General features: G+C 43.5%; 1 protein-coding gene across 1 annotated transcript in view; it reads left to right on the top strand.

Annotated features, from left to right (window-relative positions):
- The first annotated feature begins 5,180 nt into the window (after positions 1–5,180).
- LOC6037713 overlaps positions 5,181–15,599 on the top strand; it is a 22,187-nt gene continuing 11,768 nt past the window's right edge. Inside the window, exon 1 of the mRNA XM_038258530.1 lies at positions 5,181–5,481. Within this exon, the coding sequence (XP_038114458.1) occupies positions 5,370–5,481 (112 nt within the window). The 5' untranslated portion in view covers positions 5,181–5,369. The remainder of the gene's footprint in view (positions 5,482–15,599) is intronic.

Genomic DNA, 15,599 nt, shown 5'->3' with positions numbered 1-15,599 from the left:
ACGCACTGCCCTTACACCTACATCTCACCCTTGCTCTGAGTCAGTACGAGCAACACGCTAGAACACGCTTTGAGTGTTCGTGCCAGGCATGCACACCTTCTTTTCCGGTTACGCATTTTAACTCAGCCGGGGGTGGTAGGGTAGGGTAGTCATCAATGAGACTCTTTTGGTTTTCAACTTTCAACGATTTTTCTAATTTTTTTATCAGCATGTTTTAATGAGCTTTTTGTTGCATTTTCTTTCTTTTAATGTGTTTTAACATTGACCAAAATATGAGATCGATCCGACATGTACAGCAAGAGTTATTCAACTGTCTCATTGTAGACGCACTTGGCAGGAACAATGAGACAGCTGGGGAATAATGAGACACTCTATGAAAATCAATGCATTTCTAGTAAAACATCACGTTTTTGTATTTTTCCATAGCAGGAGACTTGCCTTGAACATTTTAGAGCAATTTTGCCAACATGAAAGTTTAATTAACAAAAGTTATACTTAAAAGTATTTAAATTTTGTAAAATCCATTTATTTATACCAAATAATTTGTATTTTTTGTTAAATTAGGTTAAAACTCTATAAATATGCCAAAAATGACTTTCAATTCATGTTTTGAAAGATTTCCATAGATTTTGAAAAGTTTAATGAAGAAAAATCGAAGTGTCCCATTGTTACCCATGGGCTAATATGAGTGGGGAACAATGAGACAGCCCTGGATTCTGGGTATATTCTAAATTTTGGCCAAACCTAATGAAAGGACATTGTAGCCCAACTCAATCCCTATGAAACGTCCAAAGAAATCTAAAGAAATATTAGTTTTGGTGTAAATGGCAGCCTACGAGCGAAAAAGTATTTTTTGTCCATAAATTACTTCTACACCCCAGAATCAAACATTTATGAATAACTTTTCAAGGGAGCGTTCATAACCAAAGCCACTATTATGGCAGATGTATATCTAGTAGACACACCTTTCCCCAAAATATGAGCCTGATTGATTGAAACTACGACTTGTGAGAGCCATTTTGTCATTGTTCCCCGTGTCTCATTGATGACTACTCTACCCTACATTACGTAGGGTTTGATGTTAGTATAAGCGCCTAACCATTTAAAGTGTGCCTATCAGCATTTATTCAAGCGAAAAATGTTTTATTTATAGTTTGAATTTGAAAACTAATTGTTATTTACTGTGTATTGTTTTCTCCTGGAGTCTTCCCTATTGTTGAGTCGTGTTTATCTGTTGCTAATTCTTTTGTCGCGGTGTTTTGTTACAATATTTTGGTCCTAAGCATTTTAGAAAGGTTTTTCAAAAGTACAATAGTAATATTTGTGTTAATCCTTTAATCATTCCATAAATTGAGTAAGGGCTCGAACCTCACTTGCTTAAGAAAAAGGTTGATGTTTCAAAACAATGGACAGTGAAGAAAATATAGGTACTATGTAAAGAATCAATAGTAGAAGAAAGATAGAAGTAGATAATCTAATCTAACCTAATCAGACCCTAGCGCAGCCAATCTTTCGAAGGGATCCTGGAGAGTGCCTTTGGTTAGATGACGCCTAGCACTCTTCTTGTGCGCCATTGCATTAGACTGCATTGAAACATCATAAGCGTTAAAGCGGCCAGGCCTACTGCGTAAAGCCTTATCGCAGAGATGACTCGTAATTGGGTTGAGTTTGAGCACTGAGTGTTCGAACAACAACACAATTCTGAATCGACAGGGGAGGAAGAAGCGTGGGGACACACCACCATACGCTCCGAGATTTTTTGGTTGTATTCGTTGGGAGCACCATGCTAAGAAGGTTTGGTACTCCGGGACCCTCTGGGATGGGACATTGTATTTCCACTAATGCCCTGGACACTATTTGCCGTGGTTATAGCGCCACAACTCGCTCTCTGTAACAGTATTCCTAATTCCAGTCCACGCTCACCATGTCGTCATGGCCTAGTGGTTAGCATTTTTGCTTCCAAAGGACGGAGAATCGAACCCCGCCTCAAGCGACTTTGATTTTTCGTTCATATTCATCATTTCAAATTTATGTGTTCTTAACTTTCTCGTTGGGAGCAGATGGGAATCGAACCCAGAACCATTCGCTTACAAAGCGAACACCGTGACCAGTCAACCACGGCCGCTCCTTATAGTAATTTATAAAGTAGATAAAGAAATTAACAATAGTTAATAAAAGAGGTTACATACAAGCTTAGATTGTATTGAGGGCAATTTACAGGGAAGATGAGAAATTATTCAAATAGATAAATAAAGAAAAGGCATATGATAAACAAAATTGACATCGCTGCCAAATTAAGGGAAAGCAGACAGTTTTTTTACAGCAGCATCAATTGGTAAAATAGAGTGGAAAAGCGTTGAGAAATAAGAGAATCAAATGAGTAAAATCGGAATCAAATGGAGGATAGTAAACAGAAGTCGCGTTAGAAAATCAGTGAAACAGAAGATAGGTGGTAGCTAAGATTGAAGAGAAGAGAAACCCCGTTGTGCGATGTTTCAGGTACATCCACAGCAGTTGACTCAACATACTTCGAATCAAAACAATACCGTGTACAATCACAAATTACTTCCCTTTCTCACATTGCAATGATAATCGGATAATCGAACCACGGAAAAAATATTTTTTTTCTTTGCTTTATTTTTGATTGTTGAACTTAAGTATGACCACTAAACTAGAATTTTAAAATCCAAGATGGCGGCCAAAATGGCGGTGATGAAGCATTGGAAAAATGCATTTGATTATTTTTAAGGCAATTAACTTCCCAAATTTGACTAAAATAGGGTCGCAGAGTTCAAATTTCATGTTAAAAGTTAATAAACACGTTTTTTTTGTTCATGATTTGATTATACGAAGTCCCAAATAAACCTTCGGAAAATCGAACTTCGGATAATCGAGGTTTCAGATAACCGAGTCTGGCCCATTAGGTTCCCACAATTATTTTTCAATCCTATACCATCCAGCATTTCATTTTAATAAATGTTCGAGTCGATCAGATTGCAGGAGCAGCTTACAAATCCAGTTCCCTAATAAAATTATTATTTTAAGTTCAATATAAGCAGAGATATGGCCAAATTCGGTAAATGAAAAGAAATCTTCTCCATTTTTGTTTTGTTTTTATTTCGATTCACCCCGCAAAATTTCTTTTTGCGATTCCGTCGTGAAACTACTAACTTTTCCTGTCATTCTTGAACGACGAAACAGCATACTTTTCTGTACCAAAAATAACAGAATCGAATAGTAACTAATCTAATCTAATCTAATCTAACACAAACGCAGCCAGTCCGATGAAAGCATGCTGGAAAGTCTTGTGATTAGATTACGCCACAAGCACTTTTCTTGTCATTATTAATAATTGCAGTACATCCGAGAACACCCGAAAATGTATGGCAAAAATTAAAGCGGCCAGCCCTACTACGTTGTGTTTACCGCAGAGAGGACTCTGAGAACGGATCACATTTCACAGAATCTACAGGGGAGGAAGGTTGCGTGGACATACCGTACCAAACGCTCCTGTTTACAGTTTCATATGTGTTTTGTATAATGTGTTAAGTGTAAAATATAGTGTGGTTATATAATCAATTAAATATAATAATGCAATATAATGATCATTTAATAAAATCCCTTCACCTATATATAATAACCAAGCACCCAAGCACACAAACAGCGACACAAAAGAAATGAAAATGAGCATGCAAAACAAGACAGCGCGTCCCCATGGTCAGCGCACTAATCACAAAAATACAAAAATATAAAAATATAAAAATATAAAAATACAAAAATACAAAAATACAAACATACTAAAATACAAAAATACAAAAATACAAAAATACAAAAATACAAAAATACAAAAATACAAAAATACAAAAATACAAAAATACAAAAATACAAAAATACAAAAATACAAAAATACAAAAATACAAAAATACAAAAATACAAAAATACAAAAATACAAAAATACAAAAATACTAAAATACTAAAATACAAAAATACAAAAATACAAAAATACAAAAATACAAAAATACAAAAATACAAAAATACAAAAATACAAAAATACAAAAATACAAAAATACAAAAATGCAAAAATACAAAGATACAACAATTCAAAAATACAAAAATACAATAATACAAAAGGGTAATTCTCTACCAACTCACACGAAATCGGGAAAAGTTGCCCTGACCCCTCTTCGATTTGCGTGAAACTTTGTCCTAAGGGGTAACTTTTGTCCCTGATCACGAATCCGAGGTCCGTTTTTTGATATCTCGTGACGGAGGGGCGGTACGACCCCTTCAATTTTTGAACATGCGAAAAAAGAGGTATTTTTCAATAATTTGCAGCTTATGCTGCGCGCGTTGCTAAACAATAATAGAATCGAATAGTAACTCATAAAAAACAAATGCTGAAAAGTTAGTTGATCTTTTCAGCACTTGTTAGGTACAGTTATATTTTTCAACAATTATTTAAATTTAAACGATTTATTGACTCAATGCATGGACATTTGTCCTATAATTCTGTTCAAAGGGTGGTTTCGGAATTGCAAAAACGTTGTATAGAACTCGTTGCAAAACTTGATTTTTTCATCACTCGTCGTATTTATCCAACTCGGTGAACCTCGTTGGATAAATGTACGACTAGTGCAGAAAAAATCCTCTTTTTGCAACTTGTTGCATTAACTACTATTTTAGACTTGCCAATTTTTTTATTCTTATGTTCTCTAAAAATACATCGTGTAATTAATATAGAAACTACACGAAAAAAACTTCAACAAAAAATCGTTTGCAATCTACTATTTTCCAATCCTAAACAACTGATTAAATACTAAAACATAACTTTAAAACTAGTTTTTATTTTTCAATAGAATTTTCAAAGAGATGTCCACTCAGTTTATGATTGATTCCTTATTTAACATTTTATTTATGATAACTGAACCTTTATTTACAATGTTTGAGCCGAGTTTTGAGCCAAATCATTCAAAAACGTGTTTCAAGAATTGAAATATATGTCTGATATATGTATCAAGCGAATAATTTCAAATTTGCTTTAAACATTGTTTAGCTCTAGTTTGGGTGTACGCACAGACAAGCAGAACAAAATTTCGAATTCGAAGCAACAAAATAATTATTTTTATAACACTCTTTATCCACCAAGAAGTGTCTCCCAAATGGTTTCTACTCCGTCCTACTCAATTAGTTTGAATTCTCACTTCAACCGGTGTGGACGTCGTCGTTAGTCTTCATCGTAAGGTAGTTTAGTTCGCGCTCGACGTCCCCAAAGAAAGTGTTCAAATTTTGAAATTCAAATTGTACCCCATTTTTGGCAAATTATAAAGCAAAGTGGAAAAAAAAAACAAACCCCGTTCAGGGTCAAGATCATGGTCAGTGGGAACGTGGTGACCTTTAGGAAGAAGACTAAGGTGCCGTTGGGCTTTGCTGTGTGGTTCCTTTTGTGTGCAGTCACCTGCGCTTCCGGTGCTGAACCTCAAAGTAAGAACATAATGGATAAAATTCTGCGAAATTTGCGAAACCGGTTCCCAAGAGGGAGGGTGTTTGTGTGTAATTGCACGGTTTAATGCGGCAGAAGGGAATGCTTGAACCCTATTAGGAAGTATTCCTAAGATAAATAATGAAGAAAAACATAAATGAATGAACGGAAGATCTTTAGTCTAAATTTATAGACCCAAGCAAACACAGAATGTCGCGATGCGTTGAGTTATTTGGTATTTTTAGATCAAACAAATCTTGAAAATGAAAGTGGCGTGCGCGGTTCTGGCGTGGCGACGTTCTTTCAATTACCTGTTTGTCACATTAGTAGCATCATTTAAAATTTTGTGCAGCTTTTAAACACTGAGTCGTCTGGCTTACATACTAGCCAATTGAAGAAAATGAATTCCAGCTTTTTATCGTACATCCATAGTCATTTTAACAAAAGTGTTCTTTCAAAAATTGAATTTACTTACTTAGTTTTTTTTATCCAACACGGTGTTGACCGGGACCGTGGTGTAGGGGTAAGCGTGGTTGCCTCTCACCCAGTCGGCCTGGGTTCGATCCCAGAAGGTCCCGGTGGCAAATTTTGGGACGAGATTTGTCTGATCACGCCTTCCGTCGGACGGGGAAGTAAATGTTGGCCCCGGTCTAACCCAGAGGTTAGGTCGTTAGCTCAGTCCAGGTGTAGGAGTCGTCTCCCTGGGTTTCCTGCCTCGGTGGAGTCGCTGGTAGGCAGTTGGACTCACAATCCAAAGGTCGTCAGTTCGAATCCCGGGGTGGATGGAAGCTTAGGTGTAAAAAGAGGCTTGCAATTGCCTCAACAATCAAGCCTTCGGACACCTAGTTTCGAGTAGGAATCTCGCAATCGAGAACGCCAAGGCAATGCTGTAGAGCGAATAATTTGATTTTGATTTTTGGTGTTGATACCTAAAGAAGATATTTTTAAATATATGTAATAGACCAAACTTCAACATTTTAAAAATTAAAAGAAAATATAAGTTGGAGATCTTCTTTGCCGTTCTACGCATAATTGTCCCATTTTGGTATGAGTTTTAAAAAGCAACAATGAAATGACCAAACAATTTTCTTTTGACAGCATCTTAGGTAATGTTAAGTTTAGGAATCAAGAGAAAAAAAGGTCATTGAAAAGAACAATGAGTAATTCTCTAAAAATTCGGTTTAAAAAAAATTATTTTGTATTTGTTGACTTCCTTGTAAAAAAGCCATTTTGCATCGTGCTGACGTTTTTGCAAACAAATGCAGGCAAACAAACAAATCAGACGAACTGTCAAAAAATGCGAGTTTTTTTTTGTCATAGTCTAGTACCTCCTTAAGTTTTTCCAAACAAGGCCCCACACACAAAGAAAAAATACTCTAAATTTAAAAAGATCGTTCGATGGATTGAAAGTTCGCGTTGGTGAATTTTCGTAGAAAGTTCAAACTTTTTAATATAAAAGTTGGAAAGTTTTTGATACTACCCAAGGGGTTGGAAACTCTTAGAGCTATACTTATTATGTTAACCAGTATATCAAAATATATTGTAGTATACTAATTATTTCCTTTACATACCGCCAGTATACTTACCAATATACTGAGAGTATCTTAATATACTAACAGTTTATTGCTTTTCGGTTAGTATACTAACAAGTATACTGGAATATCATTAGTATACTCAGTATTCCTAAGTAATATTAGAGTTTCCAGCCCCTTGATACTACCATGCATTTCTGGAACCAAATCGTTGTATCGGTAAAAGTTTTTTACTTTTCATATAAGAAAAAACTTTTTATGGCAAGAATAAATAACATTTCACATTACAGTGATGATTTTTGAAAAATGTGATTTATTTTATTACAATATTTTAATATTAAAACAGTATGTTTTCGTTTTTTTTTTTTGTTGTATTTAACGCTACTGATGATGGATGGTCAACTTCCGCGTCCGAAGACCCCAAGCTGAGCAGGTTACGGATGGACGTTTCGTAGGGCTTCTCGTCATTTTCTTTTTCCGTCGGATCCTCCTCCTCGCCGTTAAAATTAAATTTATCGTACTTGTTCAAAAAGCGGATGCAAATCTGCTTCAACTTCAATCTCGTCTACCTACCCGGGCCACCACCACCGAATACAACCGGTGCAAATACACATCCCGACGGCGTCCTACAAAAACAAACACAGTCAATCACAAACGCCACCAAACACCCAAGCTTCCTTCTTACCCATTCCGGTCGTGAAACAGCTGCAGGTCCTGTAGGAAGCTGGCCTTATCCATTTGAAAACCAACTTTCCCCTAAACACCATCCTCCTTCGAAGGTTTCCGCGTCCAAGTCGTGGTCCATGTCCTGGCTGTGGCCACGCTCGGTGTTGATTGTCGTCGTGGACCACCACTCACTAACCACCGAAATCACCTGCACCTAAACGTTTGTTTACATTTTGGACTTAGGCGTGGACGGTTACACGAGAACGATAAAATGAAGAAATTATACAGTCGGATTAAAAGTTACAACTTTTAAATCAGTAAGCAATGAGATTTTCAAAAACTGTAGCAGTAAAAGTTTTCATTTTCAAAACAAGAAAAAAACTTTTAATGTAGCAAATTTTGACTACCTTTTATTTCAAGAGTAAGTTACTTTTGTCATTACCGTAATATTTTTTTGTGTGCAGAGCTAAAAAAGGTCAGGGGTCCTGACCGTCCTGACGCTAAAATCGGCGACGCATAGGGGAGAGTGGGGAGACTTGATCCCCTTTTTTTGAATCGCACATAACTCTGTCAATTTCTCACAAAGCTATGAACTTTTTGCATGAATTGAAAGCTTAAACATTCAACTATGTTTGGCTGATAAGGGTATTTCATAAGACAAACTCTTCGAATCATGCCAAGCGTTTTAAAAAAATATTTTAAACCGGCATTTTCAAAATGTTGGGGTAATTTGATCCCCCTTTCAACATTTGTAAGAAATCTTAAGCAAAATGTTTCTTATTCATCCAAACTGTTAATTTTCTATAAGTTCCAGCAATTTCACATTAAACCTGTACGTTTATGTTCAAAATATAACAAGTTTAGCATGCAAAATATTTAAAAACTTAAAATTTTCTTTTTTAGACCGAAATTGAGCATGTTGTGGGTCTCGTGGCGCAGGGGTAGCGGCTTCGGCTGCCGATCCCGATGATGCTATGAGACGCGGGTTCGATTCCCGCCTTATCCACTGAGCTTCTATCGGATGGTGAAGTAAAACGTCGGTCCCGGTTTCTCCTGTCTCGTCAGAGGCGCTGGAGCAGAAATCCCACGTTAGAGGGAAGGCCATGCCCCGGGGGGCGTAGTGCCAATAGTTTCGTTTTTTTTTTTTTTGAGCATGTTTACAAAAGCTGGAAACTTTTGTTTACAAAACTTTTGAAAAATGGTTCAAACTGCAGTAAGTTATGTACAACTATACTAAAGGAAACTATGTACGAAAACCCAGCCCAATTATTTAATTTTGAGGCTGATTTCAGTGACTGTAAAAATGCAGGGATTAAGTCTCCCTAAACGCACCTTTTTAAACAATTGATTGTAAAAATAGTATGACGATAAATTTAACGTCAAATGCGTAAGGGTTTTGGAGTTGATATGTTTATCAAACAATTCATGTATAAAAAATTTTTTTTTGAATAATTTTTGAATGTTTTCTATACTTATCAAAACAAAGAAAAAAGATCTCTTGGAAGTTTTTTGCAGCACTTTTTAGAAATATGTGTGTAACTCAATTTAAACATTTTTAATTTTTTTCTTTGTTTTCTACAATAAGTTTTAATCAATTTCGCACAACTTTCTAGAACAAAGCTAATTGTTTTACCCACATGCTGACGATATACAGGCTTGGGATCAAGCGTCCCCGGGGATCAAGTCTCCCCACTCTCCCCTACACGATTTTTTCAGATCCATTCACTGAACCGCAAAACCGTGACATAAACAAACCTGTTCGGACCAGCAGGTACGGACAACTGAATTTTTAAAGCAGCTTTCTAGTGTAGCAGCTTAAAACTAAAATAGTTCAATTTATTTAGCATTTAGAATATCAAATTTTAGGTTACAAATTCACTTACATGAACAGTTTTCCTCCTACGCCTGTTTCTCACTGTAAGTGCTAATGTTCGCTGTTGGGCATTAGTTTGCCACTAATAAATACAAATTTCGAATTAGTTTTAAAATAAAGTGAATAGCCAATCATACTCACAGGCTCAATTATTCAATTATACGGTAAATTGACCTGCTTTCGTGACCAGTACACGTCTCACGTGGTGGATAAGTAAGAGCTAGTTTTGGAGAGCAAATAAATCAAAATCGGCCCTAATCAGGCAACAAGCGAGACCTACCTACTTATCCGAAGTTATACAATCAATTATATACCCGAAATTTGCTTAACTTTTTGAGAAAAACGAAATATTATAAAAATCTTTAGAACACGCCTTATTTGTTCAAGAGCTGGACTGTTTTTTTCCCTATTCTCTCGGTTCACATGATTATTCGTTGCGGACCGCCTTTCCGGCCACCGAGTTCTTATTATGCGTTCCCTTTTGCCTGTCGTGTTTCACGTGCTGCGCTAGGATGGTTCATCGCGGTGCCAACATCGCCCCGCCCCGTAACTCTGGTGGGTGGAGCCTCCTTCGCACCAGTTTTACGCTCCTGGATTTCTAGCACCGCCAGTTTGCTCACCGGCCGCTTCAGCTCTCCTCTGCATGTCCTCACCATCGCCTGCCGAATGCGTCTATCGGCACCCTTGAAGACCTCCGTCACGATGCCCCGGACCCAGTTACCGCGATTAGCGCCTTCCACGACGTAGACGACATCTCCACACGCGATAGGCTCCGCCTCCGCGTGCCACTTCGTCCGTTGGTTCAGGGTTGGAAGGTACTCCGCAATCCAGCGTTTCCAAAAGCAGTCAGCAAGGAGTTGCGACCGCTTGTAGCAGTCTCGGAGAGCTTCGGCTGGACTGGTCGATTCCGCGCGTTGAGTTCCATCGTTGGTCGACACTCCTCGCAAGAAATGGTTGGGCGTGAGAGCTTCGGTTGATCCTGCTTCGGTTGACAGGTACGTCAGCGGACGTGTGTTGATGAGATCCTCCGCTTCCGCCAAACTGGTCAGCAACACTTCGTCCGTCAGCTTTCTCCCGTCGTCGAACGCCTTCAGAGCTTCCTTGACCGACCTCACAAGCCTCTCCCAGGCCCCGCCCATGTGCGGCGCTGATGGTGGGTTGAAGTTCCAGCTCGTTCTGGCGTCGGTGAACTCTTCTCTGCATTCCGCGTCCACGCGTACGATCTCCTTACTCGCGCCCTGGAAGTTCGTGCCGTTGTCGCTGAAGAACTCGATGGGCATTCCTCTCCGGCAAGCGAATCGTCTGATAGCCATGACGCACGACTGTGTGGTCAAACTATGCACGACTTCCAGATGGATGGCACGCGTGGTCAAACACGTGAAGAGGCTGACCCAACGCTTTTCGGAACGCCGCCCGACCGTCACTGCTACTGGGCCGAAGTAGTCGACCCCGGTGTAGCTGAACGCCCGCTGATGTGGAGTCACACGCTGGACTGGAAGTGGTGCCATTCTCGGGATCGCCGGTACGCTTTTCTCCACCTTGCACTTCACGCACGCCGTCATCACCCGCTTCAGCTCGGCTCGTAGGTTCGGGATGAAGAAACGCTGCCGAAGCTCGTTGATTGCCGTCTCGAAGTACGCGTGGCCCATCTTCTGGTGATAGTACTCCAGCAGCTTCGTTGTCACTGGATGACCTTTGGGCAGGATGACGGGAAAGCGAACCTCAAACGGAATCATGGTAGCTCGCTCAAGTCGACCGTCAACTCGCATCACTTTCTGCTCATCCAGGAACGGGGTCAGCTTGTACAGCACGCTGCTCTTCTCCAGGGGTAGCTTCTTGTCCGCGGGGAATTCGAGGTTTTTAAGAAGGGTTGTCACCTCGTCCGGGAAGTAGTCCGCTTGCGCCCATCTCCACAAGTATGTTTCCGCCATCTGGTATTCTTCCCTCTTCAGCGGGACTGGAACTGCTTGCACGGTCCTTTTCACGAGCCCCTTCATCGCCTTCGAAAGAGGAAGTGCTTCGATCGGCAAACCCTTTGCTTTTCTGCGACAATTGGAGCGAAATCGAGCCAGGCATGCCACGGATCTTACCATCACCGTCCAGCGAGAGAAGTTGTGAGGATCGATGATTTGCTCGGTGACAATGATGCTGTGGTACAGCACACTCGCTCGCATCTCCTCGGGCGTGTTCAGCTGCACCTGCTGCTTCGAGATGGCCCACAGTCTCTTGGCTTCTTCGATGAATTCCGGCGCTCGTGACCATGGCCCGTCCGGCTCGAAACTGTGCTTTTGTCCCACTTGGTGAGCATGTCTGCCAGATTCAGCTTTGATGGCACCTTCCGCCACTCGCTCTGCTTGGTCAGCGTCAGAATTTCGCCGACGCGAAAGGCAACGAATTGCTTATACTTTCGCTGGTCAGAATGGATCCACGACAAAGCAACTTCAGAGTCTGACCAGATGAATCGTTCCGCAATCTTGAGGGTGTGGTTCTCCTGCACGAAGTTCATGAGTCTCGAGCCGACCACATCTGACTGCAGTTCCAAGCGTGGGATGCTGAGCAGCTTCAGCGGTGCCACTTTTGACTTCCCGGACACGAGCGCGCAGATTGGGCCCATCGACGACATAATCCAGAAGAAGGCGACAGCACCATAAGCGCACTGACTCGCGTCGCAGAACACATGAAGCTCCAACGTCTCGTAGTTCAGATCGTGCGCGCCCTGGAAGTAGTACCGCGGGATTCGAACGCCTTCAACTTCTTGCAGGCGACTCACCCAGCGCTTCCATTTCTCCCACGCTTCGTCGTCGACCGCCTTGTCCCAATCACAGCCAGCCCGCCACAAGTCCTGGATCAAAATCCGCCCGAAGATCGTGAACGAGATCAGAAAACCTTGAGGGTCGAACAGGCTCATTACGCAGCTCGACACCACCCGCTTCGTGGGCCGCAGCTCTCCTTTCAAGTACCGCTCCAGATCCTCTCTCATCTCGGCCGAGAACAAGAACTCGTCGGTGCTCGTGTTCCACACAATGCCCAGTACTCGTTCGTAACCGGTCGTCTTGTTTTGGCTGAGGTGAACTTTCTGATCGGCTTCCTTCTCGCCCAGCGCGCTGACAACCTCGCTTGAACTGGCCACCCAATTGCGGATCTCGAAGCCCGCTTTCGAGTGGATGAGTCTGACCTCCTTCGCCCGCTGAATCGCTTCGTCGACCGTCGACGCGCTGTCGTAGTAGTCGTCGACATAATGGTTCTCCACGATTGCCTTCGCCGCCTCGGGATACTGCTTCGAGAACTCCTCCGCGTTCTTGTTTTTCACAAACTGCGCGGCACACGGCGAACAAGTTGCCCCGAAGGTGGCGACGTCCATGATGTACACCTCAGGCTCGGCCGTTGGGTCGTTCCGGAACAGGAACCTCTGGGCGTTCGTATCCTCCTTCCGTATGCGCAGCTGGTGATACATTTCCCTGATATCACCACCAAATCCGACAGGACGTTCACGGAATCGGAAGATCACGGAAGGAAGCGACGTCAGCATGTCCGGCCCCTTGAGCAGCTGGCTGTTGAGCGAGACTCCCGCCACAGTAGCGGCCGCGTCCCACACGAGGCGTACTTTCTCCGGCTTCTTGGGGTGCGTCACCACGTTTAGCGGCAAGTACCACACCTTTCGCGGATCGCACGCAGCCAGTTCTTGCTGGGAGGCCTTGTGCGCGTAGCCCTTCTGTTGATACTCGACGATTTGGCGCCGCACGTTGTCGTACAGCGAGTCGTTCTTCAGCAGCTTTCTTTCCAGAGATTTCAACCTTTTCAGCGCCATCACGTAGCTGTCGGGGAAACTTGTGTCGTCCGCTTTCCATAACAGGCCGGTTTCGTATCGATCTCCGTTCCGCACCGTCGTTGACTCCAGAATCGACCTGGCTCGCTTGTCCTCGTCCGACTCCGGCAGCAGCGCCATGGAGATGCCAGTTTCCTCGAGGAGGTACTGGTTCTTCAGGAGATCATGCAGGTCTTGGTTAGAGACTTGGTGACAAGCATGATGACCTACGAATCCAGCTGCTGGCGCGTTGTTCTCGTGGGGACCGTAGATCGTCCATCCAAGTTTCGACTTTACAGCGATTGGTTCTCCAGCGCCGCCGATGCGAGACTCGAGAGGCGCGTACAGGTGCAGATCCTTCAAGCCAATCAAGATCTTCGGCGCGCCGCGGTAATCTGCCACCGGGAGATCGTGCAGATGATTGTACTCCTTGACGACGTCGGCGAAGCACACGGTTTGTTCCGGAAGCTTCAGCTCGTTCACGGTGTGGGCGTTCTTGATCTGGAACTGAGTCGACACCCCTCTGGCAGAGATCGACAGGCAGACGTTCTCCGATTGTTTCTCCAGCCTTGAAACTCCAGCGGTCCACATAATGCGCAGCGGTTGAACTGCGCCGCGGACGTTCAGCAACTTCGTGATGGACTCGTCCACCAACGTGTACGAAGCTCCCTCGTCCAGAAACGCGATAATGTTGACCGATCTGCCGCCGTTGTACAGCGTGACCGGAATCATCCTGAAGATCACCGGCTGTCTGGCCCGCACATCGTGAGCGTTGCAGTTGACGACCGTTGCAGGGACGTCGCTGTGCAGAAGTGCGTTGTGCCGTTCCTTGCAGTTTCCCACGTTGCACCTGAAGTTCATCCGGCAGCGGACAGACCCGTGCTCATTCAGGCACAGCTTGCAGAGTTGCCACTTCTTGACTGCGTCCAAACGATCCTCCAATTTCAGCTGCTTGAACTTCTCACAGTTGCGGACTCGATGGTCGGTGCGATCACAAATCCTGCATGGTCTTTTGTTGTTTACACCGGCATGGTTTGTGTCTCCGCTATTCTCCGCAGCAGCGTGAGTGTGAAGGTAGCTTTCGTGCGTTCTGGATCCAGCTTTTGGTTTGACGTCTCTGCGAGACTGCGGCTGATGTTGCAGCTGCGGTTCGGTGAACAGTGTGGCCTCGCTAGCGTCGGTCACGATGTCCGATAGGAAGTCAGCGAAAGTTCGGAGCGAGACGTGCTTCTTCAGCTTCTTGAACCGAATCCATTCGAGTTTCGACCCGGCGGGTAGTTTCTCCACCAGCTCTCGGATCAACAGTGGGTTGACCAGGTGATCGTTCATGTGGGTGGCCTCGAGGTGGTCTACGAGCTGCTGGACCACGACGCCGAAGTAAATGAACGACTCCAGACGATCCGACCTGGGAGAGTCGGCCTTCCGTACTTTGATCAGCAGCGTGTTGAGCAGCTGTTCGGGCCGGCCGTACAGCATGCGTAGAGTTTCGATCGCCGCCGGGACCTTCTCGGGCAGCAACAGTAGGCTGCGCACGTTGGTCAACGCTGGCTCCCGAATGCTGTCTTGCAGTCTGGCGAGGTTCTCGACGTTCGAAAATCCGCAGGCCAGGTTCGACGTCTCGTAGCTGCTTATAAACATTGGCCACTCTTCGCAGCGTCCAGTGAATACGGGCAGTTTTCTGGCCAAGAACTGGCGGGCAGTAAGCTGCGCCTTCGTTGGCCCCCGTAGCTGCTTGGGTGGTTCTTTTTCCCGCTCATCGCCCGACGAACTGGATTCCGTACCCGTTAGGCTTGTGTCCGAGCCGGACTCGTCTCCTTCGTTGCCGTTACCCTCTTCACCTGAGTCCGCCGGTATCGGAGTCGGTTTTGGTTTGGGTACTTCTGGAATCGTAACTCCCGGATGCCGGAGCGGCGTTGAGATTCCGCTGGGGCCAGCCGTGCCTGAGGCATCGGGCTTCTTTTTGTCCCCTTTGGACTTCTTGATTTTCTTTTCCTTTTTTGTTTTAGGACTCTTTGCCTCGGCCTTGAGTTGTGCCATCTTGGCCTCGAAATCTTCTTTATTCTTCTTCTGCTGTTCCTGGAACTGCTTCTCGGCAGCGAGTTGTTGCTCCATGAGCTGCTGCTCAAGGGCCAGCATCTGCCTTTCGGCCTCTTGTTGACGCTGCTGTGTTTGCTGTTGCAGCTCCAGGCGACGTTTGTGCAGCTGTTGTTCCGCGACGATTCTCTCCTCCTGGCGCTTCGCTTC

The sequence above is a fragment of the Culex quinquefasciatus genome, chromosome 2, assembly GCF_015732765.1.
Source record: "Culex quinquefasciatus strain JHB chromosome 2, VPISU_Cqui_1.0_pri_paternal, whole genome shotgun sequence".
Taxonomy (NCBI): domain Eukaryota; kingdom Metazoa; phylum Arthropoda; class Insecta; order Diptera; family Culicidae; genus Culex; species Culex quinquefasciatus.
The sequence above is the reverse complement of the archived record's forward strand: the minus strand, read 5'-3'. Positions and strand labels throughout refer to the sequence as shown.